This window comes from Ambystoma mexicanum, chromosome 10 (assembly GCF_040938575.1).
Source record: "Ambystoma mexicanum isolate Mex_15411 chromosome 10, UKY_AmexF1_1, whole genome shotgun sequence".
In the NCBI taxonomy this organism is placed as follows: domain Eukaryota; kingdom Metazoa; phylum Chordata; class Amphibia; order Caudata; family Ambystomatidae; genus Ambystoma; species Ambystoma mexicanum.
Window position 1 is genome coordinate 680,722,575 of NC_090932.1, and position 27,150 is coordinate 680,749,724.

The 27,150-nt window shown below is 46.9% G+C and overlaps 1 protein-coding gene across 2 annotated transcripts in view; it reads left to right on the forward strand.

Annotated features, from left to right (window-relative positions):
• Positions 1–6,219: 6,219 nt before the first annotated feature.
• XRN1 (5'-3' exoribonuclease 1) overlaps positions 6,220–27,150 on the forward strand; it is a 2,611,979-nt gene continuing 2,591,048 nt past the window's right edge. The window contains exon 1 of one of the 2 annotated variants that reach the window (XM_069618274.1): positions 6,220–6,394. In XM_069618274.1, coding sequence (XP_069474375.1) covers positions 6,320–6,394 — 75 coding nt within the window. In that variant the 5' untranslated portion in view covers positions 6,220–6,319. The remainder of the gene's footprint in view (positions 6,395–27,150) is intronic. The other variant, XM_069618273.1, reaches the window with a different exon arrangement.

Consider the following 27,150-nt stretch of genomic DNA (forward strand, 5'->3'; position numbering starts at 1 on the left):
GTGCCACGGCAGTCAGCTGAGCCGGAGGACTGCAACGCCACCTGGTGGCAGTGTGCAGTAACCATGCCAGCAGTACTGGTGCGTGTGAGGTGCTTAACGGGCAAGGCTCAAGATAAGAGCGCACTAAGAGTGAGATAAATATTCTCCATCACAATAATACAGTGAAAGTAGCACGGTCAGCAAGGAGCAGACCCAAGATTTCCTGAGATGAATATACAAGCGCAGCTCATCAGAGATTACAACTGATGAAGGTGGAAGCACAGGATAATATATTAGATGGGGACAGGTGCCAAGTACGCCTGTTAGTCACCTTTGTAATGTGCATAGCCGGTGCGTCCTACAGTTAGGACGACCTTGCAGGAGCAGAATCCTCAGATAGTAATTCTCTCAGAAGACAGGTTTCTAACCCGCTCCAGGACCCTGGGGCTGTTAATGGAGAAGGCAGCGTGGGCAGGTCTAGGGCCTTTAACCAGTAAATTAGATTTTGTTCAGGACTGGGCCGCCTTCACACAAAGTCCCAGGGCTGTCAAGCTAAAAGCCCACAAGAGGCAGTGGCAGGAAGCACATAATGCCTGTTTTGAGCCACCGTCAGCATCACGTAAGAGGTACACAAAGAGCAAGCGCACAATGGGGAAGGCGCTGTGGTTGTGGCAAGGTGAAAAACCCTCCAGCCCGGAGGAAGATCAAGAGGGCATAGACTTGCAGAGTCTCAGAAAATCTAGCAGTGATGATACAATAAAAAGCACTGGGAGAGTTCCCCAGATGATACCTTCGATCCAGATTTACTGCTCCACCTGAGATCCTCGGATTGGGAACCCCCGACGAAAGCCGCAAATTACTTATGCAAATGCCTGCGCACTGCTTTGAATAAGGAAACCAAGAACAAATTGAGGGCACAGTGTCCCAGATCCTCTGTGCCAGAAACAGTGGTGGAGACCCCTGCATGTTAACATTCATGACGAAGTACACCAAAGATTTGAAAAAGGGCATTGATTGATTATGGAGAGCTTGCCAGGACAAGCTTCTTAATGCTGTGGGTCCATTGGCCAAAATCCTTCAAATGGTGGAAGAAGCCAAAGAGGACATGCCAATTGACCCGCAGGTCTAAGCGGGTTGGGCACAAAAGCCCGTTTGTCTTTTAGGCAACACCAACTGTGCGATTGCTTCAGAACGCAGGCTGTCGATATTGGAAAAATCGACCCGCAACTCAGTAAATTGGCATCCTCTGAGGCCAAAACAGCGAGAACAAAAAGGCTATAACTAGGAGAGGCCTTCATCAAAGACATGCCCAGATTTGGGAGCACTTTCGCTGCTCTGGACAAGGCCCAGACATTGTTGAAAAGAGTCTTTTTGCCCTGGGTTTTCGACAGAGCTGGCAGAGGCAGGGGTCGCCCAGCCAGGCGCAGAGGAGGCCAGAGGCCCTACAGAGGAAACAACTGATGACAGCAGGAAGGGACAGAGGCTGAGGTTGGTGCAGCAGCAACAGGACGTAAGCTACTAACACAGGTTAGAATTCCGTCCCACACGCTTAGCGCAGAGGGAAGCAGCGCTATTCCAGTGATAGGTGAAAGCCCATATAAGTGAGGCCTCCTGCCCATGCGCATTGTCGGAAGAAGATCAAGGCCTCATGGACAATGGAATAGGAGAGCTTCTAAAGAAAAGGGTGATAAGGCTGGCAGTGCATGGGGCGAAATGCTTCCTAAGCAATATCTTTCTAGTGAAAAGGAAGCAGATGGTCAGGCTGGTGATCATTTGCAGGCAATTGAATGCCTTCCTTGCATACCAGCACTTCAATATGGAGACCATACATCTCTTGAGAGACATTCTGCAGAAAGGAGACTGGATAGCCCGCATAGATTTGAGGGACTCCTAACTGGCGGTACCCATTCACAAGACGCACCCCCAGTTCTTGCAATTCCTCTGCTGGGCCAGAGGTAGGAGTTTACATGCCTTCCTTTCGGCCTAGCTTCAGCGCCTTGTTGTTTCACCCGGCTATTCAGACCGATAGTGGCAAGGCTACAGGAACAAGGAGTGAGGATGATTGTGCACCTTGCTGACCTGTGTCTCATATCGCAGGGTCCGAGCAGACTGCGGGAGCAGGTCGTCCTGATGACGGGCCTACTGCAGAGTCTGGGTTTTCTTGTCAATTGGGAGATGTCCGAGACCACTGAGCAGCAGAGAATATAGTTCCTGGGGTTTCTCATAGATTCAGAGCTTGGCATGTTCAGTCTGCCCCTGAAGAAGGTAAATGACATAAAGAAAGAAATCAGATCAGTCTTGACCAGGGACCTGATTTCCCTGAGAGAATTGGCAAGGATAATGGGGCGGCTATCCTCTTCTATCCAATTGATCTTTATCCACTCCTGAACTATGGCGCCTTCCGATGCCTCAAGATTTAATTCCTTGAACAAGGGATGCCTTAAGGGCATACAGTGCTGATGTCGCAAGAGGCGAGAAGGTAGCTGGCCTGGTGGAACCGGCAAATGGAAGTGTGGAACGGAAGCACCATCTTTGGCTCCACTCCGGACCTAGTGATAGAGTTCAATGCTAGCCGCATTGGCTTGGGAGCCCACTGCAGAGAATTGTCGACCAGAGGGCAATAGTCCTTGAGGGAGTCCAGGCTTCACATCAACTGCCTGGAGCTGCTAGCGGTTTCCTTTGCAATTAACTTTTTGTCACAAGACAAGGTGCAATGCTGCATTCTGCTGAAAATTGACAACATTTTGGCAGTATGGTACATCAACTGCCTAGGGGGGATGAAGTACAGGTGGTTGGTGGAATTAGCCAAGTATGTTTGGTTCTTCTGCCTGGCGAGGGGCCTGAGTGTCACAGCGGAATACCTTCCTGGGGTCTCCAATCAAGTAGCAACCTGGAACTCCAGACATCTCAAGGATTCGAGCGACTGGAGATTGAAAAGTTCTGTTTTCTGAAAGCTCATGCAGAGGGCAGGCGCTTGCAAGACATACCTTTTTGCGTCTAGGTGGAATCGCCAACTGGAATGGTTCTTCAGCTGGAGACCAGGTTCAGAGGCGGCAGCCCGGACGCCTTTCTGCAGCAATGGGGTCCGCACAAGAATTACGCCTTTTGCCAGGCACCCCTGAAATTATCAAGGCGTTCAGTTGCAGGGTCCGTAGCTTGACCAGAGGGTGCTGGAGACCTGCCAAATCTGATAGGAAGTCTGGTATGTCTGGCAGGAGAATCATGGTGTTGCAGGAAAGTTACAGCAGATCTGGGAACCAAGCCTGACTCTTTCAATCCAGAGTCACCAGTCCTAATCACGCCTGCTACTGCCTCATGCATGCCAGCATCCTCGAGGATGCTGGCATGCATGAGGCAGTAGCAGGCGTGATTTTCCATACTAAGATTCAGGAAAGTCACACAGAGGTGAAGTATTATGCCACCCGTTCAATCGCTCAGATCTACACAGACAGGGTTCAGTGAGGCAAGATGCAGGGTGACTGCAAATGCAAGAAGCGCGGCCAGGCAGTAGCATGGCACAGCGGTAGTGGCGATAACCCAGCCACAATTAACCTGAACATGGTTGTGGTTCTTTTTTATTCTATCCGGACGGGTACGGACGCGAAACAGACAGGTTCCTGAGTGCCCTCAGGGTTGAGGGTGCACAGTTGAGGGTGAAGCCCCACGTGATCCGGAAGTGGAGCTCGTTATAAGTTGGGTTCTTCGTTATACGAAGGTCAAGGCGGAACCACTGATCAAGACGCTGCAACGAGTCAGAAAAAGAAAGAGGAAATTATGAGGAGAACTTGAGAAGTGATGGGACAGGAGCGACGTGATTGGCGGACTGTTACATGTGATATGCCTGGGGGCATAGAGTTTCAAAGTTAAAAGACTACATTGTAATAGAAGATTGGAATTTTTTTCTTGAAATGGTGTTGAATGTTTTATTGTTAAAAATGCTGCTCGACCTTGCAGTAAAGATGAGAAAGCACAATACTTTGCCTCTGTGTCTTTAATAGAATCATGACTTTCCTGAACGTCAGTATGGAAAATCTGGATTGTTCAATCATTTGGGAACAGGAATTGAAGATTTTGCTACAGATTTTTAAATGTCATGCCCCTGTATCTTGACCGAATATCTGTATCAATCTTTCTGGTTCACCTGACGCTACAGTTAGGGATTCCTCAAACATAGTTAATTTATTTATTACCCTACCCTTACAAATGATTACTAAGTACTGGAAAAAAGCTCACGGAATACATATTACAGTTTTTTTTATTTACTGTTTTTTACTCACCGGATTGAATCTTGTTTTGCCAAATGCAATAATCTAATGCACAAATTTCAATGCAGATGGACTCCCTTTATTGAATTTCTAAATCATAACGTTTCATTAACTAGTTTCCAACATTTTGTTCCTGATTCCAATGTTGCCAAACACCATGAATTTTCGATAATATGTGTTATTTACAGTTGTCTCCCTCTCCTAGGTGTCTGTCCTGTTTATCATCTTGTCACTAATTCAATTGAATTTTTCCATTGTTATAACATGATTTCCACTTTAAGATGAATTTTCAAATGAATTGCTACATTCTATTTCACTTCCTTGTTATGAAATGTTCCTTTTAAACATGTTATTGTAGCTATTTATATGAATTAATTATACTTTTTCAATGAACATACAAAAAGCGAAAACAAAATTAGAACTGATTGTCTCCATTTTTTTAGACCGATATAGGACACAATTTTAAAATATCTTGTTTATAGCCTAACATGATCACCACCAGAGCAATCATTTCCGAACATGCCTGCTTCTTGTCTAGATGTGGTTATGTTTATTGGCTAAGTTAATACAAATATTTGAACAAAACAAAAAGAACTTGTCAGTCCTAGCTATCTGATGTTTTGCTATTGCTGCTTTAGTTAGTACAAAATTAAACATTGCTGTGCCTTAACTAGATATGAATGAGCCATGCGAAAATATTGAAAATGTGTTTATCTAACAATGTAATAAAAGGCCAAATGTATGTTTGTCCATTGTGCCTGTATGTTTGTCCGATGTAGTAGCTTTGCCTGTTGTCACCACTAGAGGGAGATGTTGCCTTAGGATATATAGAAACAATGCCATACCTAGGGTGGCCAACTGTCCCGTATTTTGCTGGATTGTCCGGTTTGCAGTTTGCTGAGTGGCTGTGCAGGACGCAGGTTGTCCCGACTTGCTTTGTTCCCTGGAGTGTGACTCTCAGGAGACAGCAAGTTGGGACAACTTGCCTCCAGCATAGCCACTCTGCAAACTGAAGTGGCCATCTACACAGCACGGCACTGCCGCCTGCTGCTTTCTTTCTCTGGGCGGCTCCGCAACCCCGACTCCTTTTGAGCCTGCAGGTCGAGCTGCTAACCCTCTGACACCTGGCTTCATTCAAATGCTAATGCTTTGTTCCTGGGGTTGTGATGATCATGTTTGCAGTTAAAAAACATGACCATCACCTCCCAAGGACAAACCATTTGCAGTTCAATTAAGCCAGGTGTTAAGAGCCATTAACAAATTTAAATAAAAAAATGGGGCGGGCCAAACGGACATCAAAAAGTTGCCCACCCTAGCTATACCTCTCAACTCACAGTTTTGGCAGGTGTAACCCGCCACTTAGGCAGCTGTCTCACCCGCCAAGCTCCCTACATGCCCATAGGAATCATTGGACTTTCACCAGCCAAATGCAAAATCGGGTGTTTTCACCCACCCTAGGGCCATGAAAGGTTGAGAGCTATGAAATGCCAATTCTCATAGGGGCCCCTGTTGTTATGGCTAGAGGGAGCTGTTGGCTTAGGATATACATAATGGTCCTACTATGTCAATGAAAACCTGTACTTTGGCCTTTTTACACGGTCCTGTACACTGGTTGCTTAATAAAGAAGTGTAAAAGGTAGCATGAACCGAGATGCTTACTCAAATAATAGGTAACTATTATTTACTAGTTTCGCGACAGCGCTCGGAACAGTTGAATTATTGTAAGCGATGTAGGATTTCTATGCCATCATTGGTTTTAATAGTAATTTGCCTTTGGTGGCTAGAACATTCTTGCTGTAAAAGAAATAGTAATTTTAATTAAACTTATGACGTTGATTGTAAAGTTCATCACACTAAAAAAACATTCCAAGATGGCCGCTGTGTTTACTGACTTCATTGCTCCGCTTCTACGTCAATCGGGAAACGATTGCATTTTGCCGTCAGTCGCTCTGGTTGTCATGTCATCATCTGTGCATGGTCATCGACTTCGCGACGGAAGCGGCAGAGCTCTCGGGTAGCGGCAACAGAAGGAGTAGTCTGGAGTTATCGGAAGGGAAGAACAAGACACATACATCATGGGAGTGCCCAAGTTCTACCGTTGGATCTCCGAGCGATACCCATGCTTGAGCGAAGTTGTCAAGGAGCATCAAGTGAGTTACTGGGGGAGTAGAAGGGAGGAAACTAACTCAACTCCCACCATCAGGGGTCAGTCTCCCCATTGATAATGACAGGATCACATTCCTGAGACTGACAGATTCTCTGCTCTCGCTCAGATTCAGCAGTTCCCAAAGCTGAGGCTCGTAGTGTCTTTAGTCTCTGTTGTGGCTGAAATGGGAGACTTCCAGTCTCGGAGGACAGGAGTCTGTTGCACTCATCTCTCGCTAGAGTCTTTACCGACTTTCCCCCCTCCCTGTATTTGCAGGTTTAAAGTCACCCAGAAATGTTTATTTTTGATATCCGTGAAACAAAAATTAAGATATAGTAACACTTTATATTGCTGACTGGTGTAAACATGACAGTTAATCCAAAGTGAATAAAAACAAATGACAGAAGTTGAAGCTATTTCATCAATACATTGTATTCTCTCATCGAACTACAATTTACTTGGTATAAGGGTATCCACGTGCCTTTTTTTCTGGTTTGTCTCATATACTGTTATTGCTTCTATGTTATATGTTTAATGTTCCCGTGTTGTTAAACTGTAAAGCGCTTTGGATTGAAGCACTATATAAACAATAAAATACAAAGAAGTACATTGTAGTATGTATGTAAGGCAACCTATGTGGAGCTACACTTTATTTGAACACACTGTGCTAAGAGTGTTGGACTAATCTCAAGGGCACAGTGGGTGATGCTGAGTGCTTTGAAATGTTTTGTTGACGAGTGGAGTGTTCTTGCAGCTGATGTGATGGCTCCCTGTCGACTCTCAAGTAACAGTCTTGCGGATATGTTTTAGTTTCTTTAGTAGTGATCTGGACAAGGCATAGCTCACAGAGCTACCGCAGGCAGCCCATAACACGGCCATAAGTGCAACCGTGCAGAGCCACCCCCCTCCCCCCAGCCACCTTGGTCAAGATAGCACCTAATCCCTCACTCAACGTCGGGGTTTATTATTATAGTTAAATATTAATGCTTTGTGAGTTTAACATAAGGTTTGAGGTTGCACTTTAAGCTGAGAGTATTGCATTGCTATTGCATACTTTGTCTATTGCAATTAATTGTCTAACCAGGGCTAAACATTTAAAGTTGCAAGTTAATAGTCAGCCATCAAGTAATGTACCACCTCCGCTCTAAACATACAGACAGCACACTATTTCTTACTCGCCAAGAGTCAATTTTCACTAGTCTATAGTGAGTTCACACATTCATTCAGACCTGGCCTATCTATAAACATTTTGTATTGTCTCTTCAAACTTTATAAAAACATTATTATAGACCCAAATGCTTCTTTGTGGCTGTATATAGAGCAGAACTGTTTACTGTTATGTTGATTTATACCACCTAAGAGCAGTTTCCAGGCGCTCACGTGGCTCTGCAAGAGAGGAGGGCTGGGTGTGTTAGTGGGGATAGGATGATGGGATAGGTTCAGAACCCAGAGGAACTGGCATCTGTTTGCATTGTTTTGCATGTCGGAGTTGGTTCGGGAGACCTGGTGTGTTGTAACTGTATGAGTATGTTCCTGGTTGCTTGTCCTGGATAGTTGTGGCCGTTGGGTGTGGACCTGTCATCCGGTCGGTTGCCGAAAGGTGGTGCACAGCAGGAGTAATTAGATGGATGGGCACGAGCTTGGCTGGTGCAGTCCTATTTATGGTGTGCTGGTTGCAATGCCATAGTTGAGGGTGGGAAGGTAGGGGTGATGCTAGAGTTTTAATGGTTTACCTCTCTGAGTTTATTTGGTGCTTGATTGCGCGTGGTCTTATCCCTCTGTCTTGTCTGTCTGTTGGCTGGCCTTCACTTAGTTGATCGCTTTAGTTGTTTGGCAGGGGGTGGTGTGGTCTGGAGCATAACAGACAACTATTTTATAGGTCTTTACTGTCCCTTCCAAGTATCTTTTGCCTGGAGAGATGAACTTAATGTTGCAGAAGTAGCCTTTATGGCTGTATTCTACAGTGTTCACGTATGGTCCAACCCCAATGACAAGGTATATGATGATACTTCTAATTAACTGCCTACCACAGTTGGTCCCTCCACCAAATTAAAGACCAGGTGTGTCAAAATTAGGGTATGAGACCAGGTCATTCAAATAAAGCTGAACACCAACTAAACCTGTCCCGAGCAATACAAAATCGTATAAGAGTTAAATACTTACTTTCAAGGTGGTTTATAATCAGATTGGTGATATAAGCATTGTAGCATTGGACTCCGGTTGCATTTGATTCTCTGGTGTGCATGTCTTGACGCAGCGATTTGTTTCTCTGCCAGGATCTATCGCTTTAGGTCACGTATCTTACATTTAATCTTTGTGCTCTTGTTACTTTTTCATGCCATTGCAAGAGTTTTCCTTAGGTAAGCACCAATCAGAGTCTGGGAGCATAGTTTCCTTCCTACATTGTCCATTACGTTCTGTGGAGTAAATGGACTGGTATCCATTTAAAACACGCATTGTGTGATTTCCTTCTACACATTTATGACAATCTACTTCCATTGTGAGTCGTTAAATCTGACTCGTAAATCATTGTTCTCAATTTGTTTGTACTTTAAGGTCTGTGTATAGCAATGCAAAAATTGTTTCATATGTTTGCAAAACAATTTTTAGGTCCTCTGTGATCTCGTATAGCGTAGTCAAAAAATGACTTTGGTTTCATCAGTATTGTTTGCCAGTCCTTCCTAGCTCTACTTGTGGTGCACTTTCTGGATTGCAGAATCAGTGTTACAATCATAAGCAGTGTAAAACATTTGATTGTGGCAACCCAAGGAAGGGTGCTTCGGGGAGAGGGAGAAAGACTGGTGTTTGGCAGGCAAGGGGGTGGAGTGGCATGGTTTCTGGGGGCGTCCCCTAGATAATGTCAGAGGGCAACAAGGGGGTGGGATTCCAGGGTTGTGTCCCTGAGAGTATGGAGTGCAAATGGAAGGTGGACAGGCCGAAGGGTGGCAGGGAACTTGAGAGATACTTTTGGAATTCCTGCTGCAGCGAAGGTGAGTGCACAACGCGAGTTATGAGAGGGTCCATTTGTAAAGGGTACATGCAATCGCCAGGGTAGCATATGGGAAGAATTCCTAATCAGTACATTATTTAGGTTTCTGTGTGAGGAAGGGTACGAGCATTCATTCAACTTTTTATTAAGGTCTCAGCAGTTACAGTGGCACCCAATCAATACATCACATGGTCCTACGTACACCAATGTCTTCACCAAATGTTCGATAATTTACAGTCTACATAGCTGTTTCGTTATCCGAGGGCAAGTCACATAAATACGCCCTGAAGGGGCTCCAGATGTCCTTTGGTCGACTCGTGCTCGGTTGGGTTAGCACATTCATGCATTCATTTGCATAGGTTAATTTGCGTAAAAAGGTATTCATGGTAGGGGAGTTCGGGCTTTTCCATGATTGCAGTATACATTTTTTGGCAATAGCACATGACACATTAAACAGCCTTCTGATTTTTTCGGAACATTTCCCAATATCCTCGAATAAGTATTTTTGGGGGGACAAATATGGGGGGATTTGTTTAAATTCTGTCAGCTTAGCTGCAACCCTCTCCCAGAATCGAGCCACAACCAGGCACTCCCAATACATATGATAGGAACCCGCTTGCAGGGACTTAGATTTGGGGCAGTCACCTGTATCACCCGGCGTGAATTTTGCAATTCTGGCCGGGGTATAGTGCAGTCTGTTACAGATTTTAAACTGTATTTGGCGCAATCCCGCATTGAGGGACACACTTCTTGTAAGCGTACAGTATCTTACCTATTTCTCTTCAGGAATTAGCATTTTCATATCCGCTTCCCATTTCTCTTTCACTCGGTTGGTCGTAGGAGTGTGGGTCTGTATCGTCGTATACAACTTGGAGATTCCCAGCCCTCCTTGTGTTGTAACCAGTTGTTGTATACACGGGTGGGAGGGGGGTACATCAGGGAAGGATGGGCAGTGTGCTTGAAATGCGGACCTCATCCGATAGTACTGTAATGTTCGGAGGGACCCTCCTTCCATACCCCTCAAGAATACTGCAAGGGTCACAAACTTCCCGTCTATGTACATATCTCCCACCTTCATCTCTGTATCGGGGTCCCAGGCTTCCTGGATGCTGATGTCAAATGTGGGGGGAGTATTTGGGTATTTCCATAACGGGGCCTCGGGGCTATAGGGGATCTCAATGTCCAGTTTCTTGTATATGGCCCCCAGGCTCTCACTGTGCAGCTAACAGGGTCAAATGCACATGAGTCCTTGTGTCTTGTATCAAAGATAACTGACCTAACGTCTGTGGGTGTAGTAGTATACTCTTCTATCCACGTGTGAGGTGAATTGTCCGCCTCGTCATACCAATGTTTTGCGAACTGCGCCTGCGCCGCCATGTAATGGAGCTCAAAATCTGGTGCTGCTATTTCCCCCTTTTTCATATGGTTATATCATCTTTTCCCACCCAATCCTAGCCAACTTTCCGTTCCAAAGGAATGACACTGCCATGGATCGAAGTTTGGAGAAAAATTCCTTTCCCGGCCATATAGGTATGTTTACAAATAGGTATAGCAGTTTTGGGAGTACAATCATTTTAAGAATGGCAATTCTACCGTGTAGTGAGATTGGGAGGTGTCTCCAGGCCTGTAGTTTGGTATGGAGTGTTTGTAGCGCCTGGTCATGGTTTTCAGCATACAGGGTCTGTCTATTACTTGAAACCAGGTATCTGATGTGTCGCTCCGACCACTTAAGGCCGCACTTCAGAGCCGGGCGGTTTGTGGATGGGGTGAGCGGGAACATTCTGATTTAGCATTGTTCACCGTGTACCTAGAGTATTCCGCAAATTTGTTTGTCTGCCATGATAGGAACAATGTTTTTGTCTGGTTCGCGGATGTACAGCAAGGTATCGTCCGCATATAGGGATATTATTTGAGTGGCTCCTTTCAGTGGTGCACCCTTGTTATTATGTCTCAGACGAACCGCAGCCGCCATGGGCTCTATTGTCAAAGCAAAGAGGATAGGGGAGAAGGGGCATCCCTATCTGGTGCCACGTCCCAGCTCAAACAGCTCGGATATAGTTCTATGCGTGAACACCCTTGCACCCGGGGCTGTGTACAGCAGCCTGACGTACTTGATATAGTTGGGGCCCACCCCAAACGCCTCCAGCACCAAAAAGAGGTACTCCCAGGAGACCGAGTCAAACGCCTTCTCGGCGTCAAGGGACACCGCGACTGCTTGCTTGCTCGGGTTGATTTGCGACATTATGCCGAATAGCCTACGCAAATTTAGGGCAGTGGACCTATGGGGAATAAACCCGCTTTGATCTGCATGAACCAGCGTAGGTGTTATAGGTAACGTGCGATTCGCCAGCACCTTCGCGAACATTTTGGCGTCTACATTTATCAGGGACAGGGGCCTATAGGATGACATATCTTATGGTGGGCGTCTGTGCATGCTCCCTCTCCAGACTCCTCCACATCCCAGGTCCCTAACATGCCCTGGCAGCAATAACATTCTGTAACTTCCCGATTTCCCCAACCCCACCCTCCACCCACATCATCCACACCCAATTTGACAATGTACCCTTAAACCTTTTAGGAACTTTCCTGTTGGTGCCACGCTGTCGTCACGGTCAACCAGAGCGGGCTCACGACCCGCTTCGAAGGTTACTTAGCTCCCCCCAGCTGGAGCAGAAATCCGTTACACATCACTAAAGCAGCAACGGAGGATATGTGCGCAGCCAGGTTCAGTCAGCAGGGCCCCGGACTCCACCTCCCGGAGGTGATCTTCCGTTCTGGTCCGGCCCACGGCCTCTAGGTGGTAGGGGTATAGTTGCTTCCACATACGCCTGAGCAGCGGCTGGGGTCTCAAAAAAGTGTGTTCTTCCTCCATACTGGATTCGTATTTTGGCCGGGAATATTATCGCATATGGGACCTGACGTGCCCCAGTAGCCTCTTGACCGGCTCATATGATCGCCTGCTAGCCTGTACTCCCGCAGCAAAGTCCGGATAAACATGTATGCATTTCTCCTCATATTGTAGTGTCCCAATTTCTCTAGCCTTTCTGAGAATTGTATCTCTGTCTCTGTAATTCAACAGTCTGGCAATGATGGTGCGCGGTGGGGCTCCGGGTTTCGGCACGGGGGGGCCAGAGTGCGATGTGCTCGCTCAACCAGGAATTGGCTCGAAAAGGATTCTGTCCCAAAAAGAGTCTTAAGAAGGTTTTCCACTTGCTGTTCCATTGCGCCTTTCCCGAACTTTTCAGAAACCCCCACAATCCGAATATTGTTCCTTCGGGATCTGGATTCTAGGTCCTCGCATTTACTTTGCAACGCGTTCATGCCTGCCTTAAGCTGCGCTATGTCGTGATCCTGTCGCGCAATGGTGTCTTCGTTTGTACCAATTCTGTCTTCAGCCTCAGTTATTCTGAGGCTCTCCTTGTCGACTCTGGTTTTCAGTGCTCCTATGGTGTTAACCATGTCATCTAGTTTCACATTTAGGCATAGGAAGCCATTCTGCACTATCGTGGTAAGGCGATCAACCCGGTCGCCGCTGTCCACGCCAGGTTCAGCCGTTGATGTTGAAGACTGCCTGGCTTCTGGTGAACGAGTCCATCAGGCCTTTCTTTTTCCCGGTCGCCCCCTCTGCCGCTTTTTCCTGTTTCCTCGTGTTACCCATGTCCGCCACTCCAGCCGGGTCACCCACTGCCCGACGGGGGCAATGGATCCTGCGGGACTATACCGCGGGGGCAGGCCGCGTAGGATATTATTTGTCGAGTGGGCTTGTTCGGGCCGGGGTACCACAAAACTAGTGATTCACGGAGCCACCAATGTCCAGGCACCAGTGGCGACCTGTTAATTCGCCCACTTACAATGGACTGTGTCCTCCCACGAAGAAAGGAGCTGCACCCCAGCCGCTGAATGTCGCACAACTCGCCGTCTCAGCGGCACCGCGACCCGCGCCGTCCCCGCCGCCAATTTACAGGATATATAGCACGTGTGGCGCGCCCCGGCTGCAGGCCAGAGAATGGAGTCGCCCCCTCGGCCACGGCTTAGACCTGGGGGGAAAGGATATCACGCCGGCCCGCTTCCCAGCACCCACCGCGTCACGGCACGGAGCTCCAGCTCTCACCCAACCGGATCGCCTCAATAACCGCAAAGGCAGGGCCCACAAGCCAGCAACACTCGCCCGCACAGCCACGTGTACAGGACCCAGGGGGAGACGCCTCAGTCGATCCGCAGCGCCCACGGGCCAGCTCCTCGACCACGGCACAGCAGCCCCACCTCTATGCCTCTCTGGCCAGAGCGTCAGTGGCACGGGGCGCAGTCCAGCCGGACGTCCCACGCAGCACACTCCCGGGCCTTCTCCCGCTCAACCCGCCAAAGCTGATATCTCTGAGTTTTGGTCCGCCGCTCTCAGGATTTCAGTTGGGTGTGGACCGGGTCAAGGTGCACCCTCTGCTCGACTTCGCTGCCCGCTGGTGGCTCCGAAACAGGATTCAAATATAATTCGGATTTCTGTCGGGCCGGAGCTCTCGCTTCAGGCGGCCATCTTGGTCGTGCGCAACAGCGCCCCACCAGCATTCATTCTTAAGAGGCCCCTTGATTCCCGTAGTGTGTATGAAGCCTGTGTTTCCTGAGAATTGTTTTCCAGTCCCAATGTCGGAGGAATATTAAGGGAGTAGGGGCTAAATGCGTGATTCCACACCATCTGGCCTAATTTCAAAAGCATTAGGCTGGTCTTTTATTAAGGCTATAGTTACCCAAAGCATTGGGTATGGTGGAAGTCATTTTGAAAGTAAGCGTGTTTTGAGGTTTCCTCATCCACTAGCCATTTCACTATATATTGCAGCTGCACTGCCTAAGACATAGGGCCTCATTCCAAGTCCGGCGGTAACCGAGCGGGAAAAACCGTCAGGTTGCCGCCGGACTTGGAATGACTTACCGGCTCCGGAATTGCTGGGGCATTACAACCCCGGTGGTCCAGTAATTCCGTAGCCAGCATTCCGTTACTCCCCATTCCTGTGGAGTCCCATAGGAACGGGGACCGTGGAAAAACCGGCACCATGCAGTAATCGTGCCAGTGTTTCCACGTCCGTCTGTGGCTGGTTGCGTTACGCCTGCCAGGTCAGATCAGGCGGGTGTAACACCACCTGCCGCAGAAATCGTAGTGAGCCAGTCCGGAAACAGTGCCGGGACCGTTTTACCGGCACCGTTAAATACGGACCAGCTAACTTGTAATGAGGTCCATAGTTTGTTGTTGAGTACTTGGTGTTCTCCCCCATGCCATTTTGTCTACATAAGGTTTCAACTCCACACTCAGCCGGCCAGTAGCCCATAAATGTTCTCTGATCTTTACAGTTAATCATGCAGTACCTTTGGGGTATGGTAATGTGCCATTAGCAAAAAAGAATTTTGTCAGGATCACCATTTTATCTTGCTGGGGGCGAAGTTACACATTAAGGAGGGTGGTAGTATATTCCAAAATACTATTGAATTATTTTACAGGATATCGGGGGGGGGGGTGGCCTGGATGTATTATTTTGATAACTATAGCTGGATGTGTGGTAAACACTCACTCATAAGTGTTGAAAAAAATTCCATAGACTCTTTCAATGGCAATGTGGGCATTTCTTAGTCTTTACCCTTTAGAGCGGCCGGCAGGAAAAAGACTGGGCTTGTCCCAATTAATACTGAGAACTGTTAACACTGACACATTTCTTTTTTTGTAAATCTCCAGTATATAAGAGTAATTCATCACAGGGTCTGTCTGGGATGGGATGAAGAATGTCCATACTCGTACATCGATATTGGGTGTTTCATTCCCCCAAACCTATATTCTTGCATCTGCAAGTCTTCCCCGAGCAGGGCAGTCATTGGTTCAGTCACCAGAGCACAGTTTTTGAGAGCGTGGGCAACCCTGTCTTGCATCACTTCTGACTGACCAGGCTTCTGATATAGTATGTCCTGTCGCACTGTATAATAATGGATCAATTTCAGGAACCCAGAACTTCTGGAGGACCAAAAAAATCCACACTGAGTTGGGTCCTTATCTAGAAAATGATCACTATTATAGCATCTTTCACACTCTCTGTAAGAATCCCTTTCTCATGTAAATGGAGAATATACATCAAAAAGTTTCTGAACTGTGTGTGATACATAAGTCTTCTAAAACTCAGCCAGACGTCCAGCAGTCCCATGAGATTTTTGTCGGTGTAGCTACTGCCAGTAACATTTTCTGTTAAATTATAGATGTTTAATTCCAGTGCCTCTTCAAGGGTTACTTTTGGTAAATTGATTTGTTAAGTGTCTCTCCCCACTGCTGAAGGCGATAACGGTTTACTCTAACTCTTTGCAGTAGTGGAGCCCCATTCATCTCTGATTGAAGAAATTGAAGCGTCCCCTTCTAATCCGCTTCATAAGTAATGTTGGCGCGTGGTTGCTCTTTCTTGACAATACTAAACTGGCTTTATCAACCCTGCATATAGTGCCTCTCAGTGTAGAAGCGAACTAAATTATGTTTGCATAGTCTTTCCCAAGGGCCAATGCATTGTTGTCTAAGGCCTGTTAGTGTTGACTTGCAGTCTGAGATGCGAGTCTGCTCAGAATCAGTTTCTGCACACTCCTGTTGTGGATGCGATGTATTCTACGCAATTCACAACATTTAAGGTTTCCCAAACGGCGCTATAGTCGGGTATGCTTTTGATAAAGTTGTTTAGTAGTATTTCCCCAATATTTTTCCTAGAAGTCTGACTAGTCAAAGCCCCACAACTTACATTTCCAGGAATGCATTGTCCGGCTCAGGCAGGTTATCAGATTCTTCAATAGGTATGCAAGATCAGACAATGTCTTGCCCATATATTGTGAATTTGGGAACAAGTATAGGTGTTCCACACCAGTGAAAAGATTGTGAATGAGGGTGTGCTCTTATTGGTTTGAGAGTAATTAGTTACTGTGAGCAGTCTGTTTATGGGCACTCGATATCTTCACCAAATGTAGGTCTTGAACAATGACATTGCAGCATGCACGTCTTGTCTGCATTTTAGTTTGTGTTGCTCTAAAGGTAGATTTATAGTGCAATGAAAGTCTCTGGCCCATATTCAAAAGAGCTTCTCTATATATAAAGCAGAAATTACAAATACCCTTTGGAAAAAGAGAACTGCATCAACAATATACCAGTCTCCAGCGCCATCCTACCCTTGTATGTTTTTTTTTTTTTTTTTTTTAAACCTTACATTTTGATTTGCATTTATTTACTTAAACACTTCAACATCAATAACAAAAATATATTTTGCTGGTCTCCTCCCCGCCTCCCACTCAGTACAAATGCTTCTGTTAACCTCTTTAACTTGGCTAATTGGCATTAGGGTTGCCATTGGATAAACCTTGTTTATTTGGATGAGCTCTCTTCCCGCCAATAGGACATGTGTCTAGATGAGTTAAAGATGTGACTCGCCATCTAACTACAACCGTACATCAATCCCTGAGAGCACTTGGCCTCCGGAGAAACTGCCCCAAAGAGGGGTAAGGCTTAGAACCACAATGATCATTATGCCATACCCTTGACCAAGCTCCCTACATGCCATCTGCAGGGCGAGCACTCGCGCTTTCCTCCCACCTTGCATTAAGGGACCCCATTCCTCCTGGAAGGAACCTGTAACCATTCACCAGTGCAGTCTGCTTTTCCATCACCAAAAAATCATTTAACTTTTTCTCCCACTCTTTTTCTTTTTTTTTTTTTTTTCGTAGGCACTGTACTACATTTCCAGTTTTGGCCAATCCACAAGTCTCCGTGCTCGAAAGGCTTTTGAAGAGATGCCCAGCACCATCTGGGTCTAACTACAGTTGCTCCCCCGTTATTTCCTGGATCCATCTCAAAAGTTCAGCCCAGAAAGTTTGTTTCCTCGGGCCAGTGCCACCACATATGGGAAAGTTAGTCCACCTTTCCACACCCTCTAGGCTAGGGCATTGTGGGGCATCCCCTTGAAACATTCTTGATACCTTGAAGGGGGTTGGGGGTCCTGGTGTCAACCCTGCAAAATGTAAAAATTATGCTTCATGGCGGAGGTAAACAGATTGCCATGAAAGATTACATTTTATCCCTGTCACGATCTGGTTTGACCGAATGTTTATAGGTCTCCATCGTGAGCGTGTACAGCAGCGGCGTCCAAGGGCAACCCTGCCTTATCCCTTCTGAACCGCCAAAGTGGGTCCGTCGATCTGCCATTTACTTGCACCCTCACCCTAGGCATTCTATACAGTGCCAAAATCAGTTTCAAGAAATTAGACTTGAAACCCAATTGTCCTAGCGCCACTCCACCCTATCAAATGATTTTTCTGAATCTATTATTATCAGGTAGGCATCAAGATCCGCTAATTTGGCATGGTGGATCAGGTTAATGGTTTTCCTTATATTATGTGGACCCTGCCTACCTTTTAATAAAACCCACCTGGTTGCTGTGGACAAGAGAATGAAGCAGGGATTGTGTCCTTTTTCCTACCAACAGTTTTTCCAATATCTTAATGTCATTATTCAGCAAAGAAATCGGTCGATAGGATGAGCAGAGCAACAGATCTTTACCCTCCTTGTGGATGACAAGTATTATAGCCTGCATCATTGTGTCCGGCAAATCCCAGCCCAATAGAATAGAGTTAAAGACTAGGGGGTGATTCTCCAAGCCACAATGGTATCGTCTATGTCCCCTTTTTCATGGTATTTCTGCTTCAGGAACAGTAGTTTATTTTCTGTGTCCTGAATCAGAAGTGCCTTAAGCTGCTCTTTGTACTGTCGATGTTTTTTCTAGCTTTAGACAGGGTTAAGCTGCTCCCTGGGCCCCCTGCCGGTTGAATTTCCGCTATCTTCTTTCTGATCAGGTTTTCCTGTTGCAGCCTTTCTTTCTTTTTCTGGGAACCCTGCCGTTTGAGAGCCTCTGATAGTGGCCATAAAGCCCTCGCGCAGGATCTGCCCTCCCACCTCTCCATTATTATTGTGCTCAAAGTATTCTTTGATATCTGTGAGGAGGCCCTGGATGAGCGTCCTGCCTAAAGAAGGAAATCGTTGCACCTCCATCCACCCTTATCTAGTTGACCAGATCAATTTCCTATTGCTATTCTAAGTCCTGGTCTGACCACCGTACAGGGAGGACCTGAGATTCCGAGACCAATGCCTTAATGTCCTTGTCAACCAGAATGTAGTCTATCCTTGAAGAGAAAAAAATGACTTACTGAAATAGTAAGTATGTGGCCTATCCCCCTCATCAGTCAATGAGGGAGTCCGAGTCCCAACTCTAGATTTCCTCCCAAAAGTGCCTAGAACATTCGTCGCGGTGCATCCCCCCCACCTTTTCCGGTCTGGGTCAAGAACCATATTGAAGTCCCCCCCGACTATTAAATATCCTTCAACAAACAAAATCAACTTCTTCAAAATCAACCTCTCCTTGACCCCCTCTCAGAAAAACTCTGACCCGTATTGGGACAATGGACTGATCAGATTGTGACCCTTCTGCCATTTAAATCCCCTTTTACAAACACGAAACGACCCTCTGGATCTGTCCGTACACTGAGCACCTTCCATCCTAATCAACTTGAAAGAAATATAGCTACCTCCCCTTTTTTTTTTTTTATTAAACATTTTTTTTGGTAGTGACCGAGGCCAAGTAGACGCCCCCCCCCCCCACTACTTTCACCCATAATGTTGGTTCCTCCCCGATTGCCCCCTGCCAATGTTTTTCCTGTAGTTGGACGACCTCCAATTGCGATCTCTGCAATTGTCTGAGCATCAGCGATCTCTTGGTCGGGGAGTTGGCACCCCTTGCATTAATAGAGCCTATTATTATTATTACAAGATGTGAGACCATTGCTTTATTACTGGGGGACACAGAACATCCTAATACCTTTTCTCCAGATGAAAAAAGTGTCATTGGACAGGTCCTTCTATGCCGTCTAGGCTTGTACAATTGCGCTGCAGCAATACAACACAGAGCACCTACCTGCATCAATAAGGGCAAAGTGAGAAGGCTGGAAAGCAGTAAAATTGTGAATGGTGGGCATGAGCCAACATGTAGGCCAAAGCCTGTGCGGAGTAGTCCCAGAGGAAAACATGTTTTTAATTAAATAAATATTGCAGCTCCTGCAAATGAATTGCAATTAAACATGTAAGTGGTAAGGGATGGCTTTTATTACAAGCTGCTTGCACAGTCGTTACACCCTTGGGCCACTTTGGGAGTGTATATTGCGGTACAAAACGTGGAAAGGATGTTACTTGATTGGTTGTCAAGTTGACACCATAGTCAAATGTCTGATTTAGAGGGACAAATAAAAGCAGACTTTTTTTCTACTTATTACACATTTTTCATACTCAAAGAAGTATAAGTCATTTGCTAGATCTTGTGATGGTGCCATTGGGTAAGCTGATTTGGGATGTTTCCAGATTACGCGTTATGAGAATTGGGGTCCTTTTCAGACTCTACCATGAATAGTTTGCAACATGCAGCCGTCTGTGTATTTTGCACTACAACTTGGAGCTGTATTTTGCACTACAACTTGGAGCTGTATTTTGCACTACAACTTGGAGGAGGAGTTATTCAATGTATCCGGTGCTACACTATCGTGTGCTTTTTACTTTTACAGCGAGGGGGGGTACAGTAGATGATCTCATATGGTCCATGGAATATTGGAGAGTTCCATTTTTGCACAAAGCTCTGTACGTACACTAACTCTCCAGGCATCAGGGGTTGTGCTTGGCTATCTACTGCTGCAGTTGTTGTGATTGTCTCTGGTAAATGGTAGAGCAATTTGTTTGGCAGTGCATCACGCTGCCCGTGTGAGCTGCGTGAGGTTCTCTTTAAATTCTTCTCCTAGTACAGTTGCTGTTCTGTGTGCATCAGATACTCTTATCACTGGTCATAATGGCATTTGCATGCATCAACCAGTCACTATTTCGTGGGGGGACTGGTGGTGGTCCTTGTTAGGCTGGGTGTATAGCTGGAAGAGGGCTAAGGGCAGGCAGTATACCCAGTTATTTTTTAGAGAGTGGCACGATTTGGATAATCGACTCTTCATGAGGCTGTTTATTTTTTTGACAATCCTGTTTGCTTGAGGATGATAAATTGAGCACATTTTGTGTTTTATTCCTAGCAGTTACGCCACTTCTTTAAACGGGTCGTTTAAAAAAAAAAAAAAACAGGTTGTTGACAAAGTGAGTTATGTTGTCAGATTGTATGCCCTCACATATCCCCCATCAGGGGAATACCTCTCTTACTAGGAACCTAGCTGCCCGTTTCACGTCTGGGTTGGCACAGGGCCCTGCTTCCACCCATCGCGAAAACAGACACACAACCACAGTCAAATATCTGGCTCGTTAACATCTCTCTCCCATGTCTGCATAATCCATGTGCAGCTTGCGGAAGGAACCTACAGGGCGGGGCAATGTTCCCCTTAGTGTTCTGAGAGTCCATCCCTGAGCTAAACTCTTGGCACATTGTGCACTCGACCACAATTTTATTGAGATATTCCTGGAGATTTGGGATAAACCAATCTTCCTGGAGATCGGCTGCTATGTGCTATTTTGAAGTATGTGCTGGGAAGTGCAATTGCTTGAATGCCACATACAATAGTTCTACGGGCATCACTACTTTTGCTGTATCTTGTCTCCACAGTAGATGACTGTGCACCCTTGTTTGGCCCATAATTCTTGCTCTTTTAGTTGGGCTCTCTTTTGCAGCTCTATTATCTGTGCAATGGGTAGTGTGGTGTAACCTTCCGCTTTTGGCTCTTCTTGCTTGCTCACTAATGCTTTCTGTGCTCATAGGTGTCGGAAGATATGCTGCTTCTTTTGCTGCTGTGTCTGCGGCTGCAATTCTGTCATGATCTCTGCTTCCAAAAGGTCAGGGTTTTCCCAACTCCCTTGGAAGCAGATTCATAACCCAGGTTCCGAGTGCCAACCAGTCCCAATTGGGACCTTTTGGACCCAGTCCTGGCGCCAGTGGCACCAGGCTCATAAATATGCCCAGTCCCAGCGCTGGAAGCGCCGGGCTCATAATGCTTGGGTGGACTTACCTGCAGCAGACCATGCTGCTTACTTGCCTGCCAGTTGAGCCTCTGATCCTCTGCTGTTTGGAACTACATTTCCTGTTGAGTGGGGCAGGAGCCACTCCCTAGGTTCAGAACACTGGAACTCTTCAGGAGGCTATTCAAACCACACCCGATGGATGAATCTTGCTTTGCATTATTCTGCATCCTCTGCAGCAGAACGCTCATCGTGTCTTCTGCATCTGATCCTGGGCCTAAGGAAAAAGGCTTACCATCCTGAATCCAGTCTTCAGCAACACCTATAAAGACAAGAAAGAACAGGTTAGCATTACGGTCTTCAGTGACAGCTCTTCACTTACCTGGGCCATCGGCTGTCACCAACGCCTCGCGCTGCATTCTGAAAGACAAAGGCTTACCTACTCTTCGTGCGCTCCGGAGGTCTTCACACTGCATTCCGGCATCTGAAAGACAAAAGCTTACCAACTCTTTGCACGCTCCGGAGGCCTTCGGCGCTGCATCCCGCATCTGAAGGACAAAACAAGGTGCGTTTATAGACATTGGGGAACTTTAATACTCACGTGCCATTACTCCTTTCCACATCTAACCCAGTGGGTATTCCGGCACCCTGCAGCCGCTCCGAACTTGTACCTGCAAAATAAAAAGACAGTTGGAGCGCATCGTGAAGCAGGCAACAAGCGCTTACTTACGTGCTTCCAGGCGCTTCTATTCATCACACGGGCTCCATCTCCAACTCACATCAGCCTGTCATCCACCATCGCCGGAACCCTGCAAAACAAGAGACATCATTACTAAAGACATTAGAATTACTCGAAACTTACCGTTCGTGCAGTAAACGACGGACAGCAGTCCTCTGAAGTCAAGAGGCCTGCTCCCCTTATCCAGTGAAGAAACTGGTTACAGCACCCTGCCCCGAGGCAGATGGAGAGCACGGCGTTCACTTACCTAAGGTGAGAGCGTTAACCTTCGGGGTTCTACAGGAGAAGAGAAAGGGAAGAAGAGAGAGACATTCAATAACCCAGTTCATTAATCCCATATTTTCTATCTGCAGACATCTTACCCTTCGAGTCAAACATACACTGCACAGAGGTCCAGCCCAAAGAGCCAGCCGTGTGTTACACATCACCTTTGAAGATACGGTATACGCTCAGTCAAGACCGGCGCCTCTACGGGAATCAGGTGAGCGTTACAATTTCCCAAAGATATTGCGTCGTCATTATGTGTGTGGGCCTGGCATTTAACTATGGCTACCACAGACGGTTCTGCAAGTGCTTCAATTAATGTATTCAGTAATTCTGCATGTTGTACTGTGGACCCATCCACTCTCCTGAACCCCCTCCTTCTCCATCTTCATAGTCCAGCATGTACCGTAGTGGTTCCGTATGCTGAATCTGAATAGATTGTTGCTGCATATCCTTTTGCCGCATGCAGAGCCTCCATCAATGCTACTAGCTCTTCGGCTTAGGCGGAATAATGCATGGCCAAACGTTTCATAACCAGTACCTCATATTCTCTGTCTTCCATTCTCACTACTGCTGCCCCTACATGTTTTTCGCCTGTTTCCTGGCTGATAGATGCTGATCCATCTACGAAGAATACTTCTCCTTCCTGTCGTGCATTTTCCCTTGCTTTAAGAATATCATCTCCTTCTCCGTCATATGTGGCCCAAACATGCTCTTTATGTCTTGCACAGTGCATGGCTCTGTGAGTAACATTGCTGGGTTTACTGATTTTACATCTTACCACATGAATATTGGGGCTTGAGAAGATGATCTCATAGGCCGACGCTCTTTGTGTGGTGAGGGTGGATTTCGGTCTTTCAAGTGTGGCGAAATAGAAGTGCGCTTTTTTGATGGCAAAGGCGGGAGCTGCAAGAGCCTGTTCGCAAGCAAAGTGACCCTGCATGACGAGTGTGCCACTGTAATATGCCAGTGGCTTGTGATCCATGGATGTCTTTTGTGTCAGTACGGCTGCCATTAGGGTCTCATTGGCGTGCGAGAAGAGGTACAATTCTCACTACTAATTGGGTGTGGCTAGAACTGGTGCCGTGCTAATCAATTCTTTTAAGCTGTTGAATGCTGTCTGCATTTCTGCTGTCCAATTTATGTCTTGTCTTTCTGTGCTTCTTTCAGGCCTTGTGTAGGCTGCATAATCTAGTATCCATGCCCTACAGTAATTACATATTCCGAGAAACTTCTGCATGTCCTTCACTGTGTACGGTCTGGCTGAGGCGTGTACTGTCGCCGCCCTGTCGGGTATTATTCTCTTGCCATCTTTTGAAATAAATTGACCCAAGTACAGGACCTCAGTCACAGTATTGCAATTTTTTTCTTGTCTTCCTTGTACCCCTTTTGGGCGCGTAACTGGAGGAGGACAACGGAATCTCAGCGACAACTTTCTTCGCTTTCACTGCATACTAGGAGGTTATCTACATACTGAATGATGGTGCTCGGGACTTAAATATTGCTGAGATCTTCATGCAATATCCTATTGAATATGCTGGTGCTCTCACAGTACCCCTGGGGCAATCAACAGTGCACATGCCTCCTCCAACCGAGTTTAAATGCTGTGAGCTATTGTGAACCTGGATCGAGGGGCACTGAGAAGAAAGCGTTCTTTAAATCGACCACAGTGAATAGAGTGGCCTGTTTTGGAATACCACATAAAATGGAAGCGGGGATTCGGAACAAGATGAAACTCTTTTTGGACAATATTGTTAAGTGGGCGAAGGTCCTGTATCATACGCCACAAACCACACCCCCCCCCCCCCACCCCCGGGTGGTTTTCTAATGGGGTACATGGCCATATTGCATGGGGAGTTTGAGGGGACAAGTATCCCTTGCTCTAGTAGTGCTCGCAATGTTTCTTGGATCCCTTCCTCTTCCTCTCTGGACAAGGGGTATTGTGTGACCCTGGGTAATATTGCTCCTGGCTTTAGAGTTATTTTTACAGGGGTCACTTCTCTCAACAAGCCCACATCATGGCGGTTCATGGGGAGGCACGTGTTGCATATCTGTGTCGTAGTAAGGCAGTGGTGCGCTGACGAAAGCCATGAGGGGAGTTGGTTCTTTTCTGTACTGTACCATCACTTCACGGGGGATGCTTATTTCTAAAACAATTTCCCCTTCATTGTTGTTGTCAGTGAACAGTTCATCAGTTGGCTCATGCAATGGTATATTTGGGTCAATGCACAAAACTGTGCGCCATTCACATCCATCACCACTATTCTCTTTGCAGACACTTGCACTCCTTCTAGATCTAAAGACCGTATTGTGCCAGTAACCATCTTGGGGGCAGCTTCAGGGCAGAACGCACAATCTGCGGGTGCACTCCGTTCTTTTCTTGTGAGCTCTGGCACTGGTCTAGCCAAAATCCTGATCCCGTACATGAACATGTCAGGATTTACTGGTACTCCTCTCACCTGTAGTTCGTTGGCCATTGTGTGTATCAACAACATTGCCCTGAGGGAACACATGCCTGGGGTGGAGCAGAGAATTCCCTTGTTTGTAAATTATATGGTCATGTTTAGCTTGGTGAGTAAATCCCGGCCAAGTAAATTAACAGGGGAACTTTCATAGTAGAGTAGGGGTGCTCCTACTGCCCCCCCCCCATCTTGACAATCAAATCTTCTGTATAAGTATCTTCTGTACTACAGCCCCAGAGGACCCTTGCGTTTCGAGAGTTTGGCCAGATAACGGAAAATCACCTTCACCTATGCATGATTTCTCCACCCCCAGGTCACCATAAAGATGAACTGTTTGTTCCCTATCTCTGCCCCCACCAGTGGGTCCTCTTCTGGATGCAAGGTAGTGGATAGGACTGGACACGCAAGTGCTCTGTGGGCTGTCCTACTCTGGGTGAGTGTCTGTCCCTGGACAAGAGAAAATATTTTCACTGAGCACACATGCCCCTTGATGGGGTGCTGGTGGCGAAAGGGTTGTTATGCTGTTATGCCGTTGGGCCAGCTGGTTGGGGAGGTTTTGTTGTGATTGCCTTGTATGGGGGGGGGGTGGCAGAGTGTGTTGTAACCCGGTGGTGGAGGGTATTGTTGCGGATATTGCAGGGGTTGCTTGTAAGCGGATGAGTGTGTCCATATTGGGGTGGGTTGTAACAAGGTTGATTGTATTGATGTTTCCTCCTTGCCGCCTGCGGCATTCCTGTGCGAAGTGGCTCCCGCATGACCAGCATTGCCCTTGTCCCCCGTAACTCCCTCCCCTTTGTCCCTGGAACCCAGACCGTCCTCTTGCAGGCCTTCCTTGCCACTGGGGTCCCATGGATTGTTGCTCTCCTCCCCGCTGCTTCTGCCTGTTTTCTGTCCATACAGCGGGCATCCTTGCCTGTGTAGCCACCGAGACACCCCCCTCTTCTCCTAGCTTCTCTGAGGGTTGTTACTGCCGTGACCTTCACCAACTTCATCTGCACTAGTTTCGCTTCTTCAGCTAATCTCCTCTGAATTGTTTCTTTTTCCCTTTCTTTGGTGCACTGTAATGCTCTGAATCTCAGGCCAGCCTTTGGTTTCTATCGCTGCTATCTTGTCAAGGGCTTTCTATATACTTTGGGAGTCCTCGCTTAATGATAAAATAAAATTGGTAGGTAGACGGGTCCCAAGAAGTGCCTGTCTCCGCATGCCAAATGTCCTGGACCCGGAGAATTAACTGTGCAGCATCTTCCTCTTCCCCCATAGTGCATTGTATTATAGATTGTAAGTCGGGGGTATCGGGGAAGGTTCTCTGCAGGGCATACCACACTATTAAATGACGCCCCATCATGAGTGTCGTTACATAGTCACACCCAGGAAACCTGCTTTCACCTACAGTCTGCTTGATCTCCTACGGCAGACAGCAAGAGGCTTTTAATATCTCCTATTGCCAGGGGCACACCTGCAGTGTTTTTCTCAAAAGCGTAGATCCATTTTCCCGCACCCACTGTAAGTGGGAGGGAGGGACTTGAGGAGGTTGTTTTTGTCCATCTGTGCTCGGAGCACATAGTGGGGTCGCCCCGCTCCCTTGTGGATAAGAGGCATCTGTAGTTTGGATTTCACCCGCCTGCCTCCCGTTCACCCCTGTTCCTTTCTTTTTTGCTAGAGCCATCCTTCCCATTCTGTTTCGGAGCCCCTCCTCCAATGTATCTCCCACTCTAGGGGTGGCCCACTGCACCTGCTGTATCCCTCTTACGTCACCCTCTTCCGATTCATCAAAGTCACTCCAATATTCCTCGTCCCTCGCTGAGGCCGCAGTGTCATACCCCCAGACTATCAGTTTCCCCTTCCCGCTCTACTCGTACTTCCCGTATGTGCGCACTGACAATCCTGAAGTGGACGTCTCTTGATTACCATTCATCTTCTGGTATGAGAGGGGTGCCTCTTGGCGGATGGGTCCCTTTCCATAATTCTTGTGTTGCTTCACATACAGCTTTTAATCAAGCCAATTCTGTATGTGTGGAGGTTAACGCCACCTCGATCTTGAGTGCTTGCTCCAGTGTGGGCGGGGCTGGGGCTGTGCTTGGTGTAGTTGACGTATTCTCCCCGCCCCCCCCTGATATGTATGTTGGATTTGTATACCACTCTGCCGGCCTTGTGAGCAATGGATAGATTTTCTTTGTTTCTTCCTCCCCTTTTTCTCTTTCTCCCTCGTCTCCGCTCAGGGCTGCTGGCGTTTCTGACCTTTTCTCTGTCTTATTTGTGGCGGGTGTCTCTTCAAACATCCTCCTTCGGTTTTGTAGTTGCTTTCCTTTTATATTTTGAT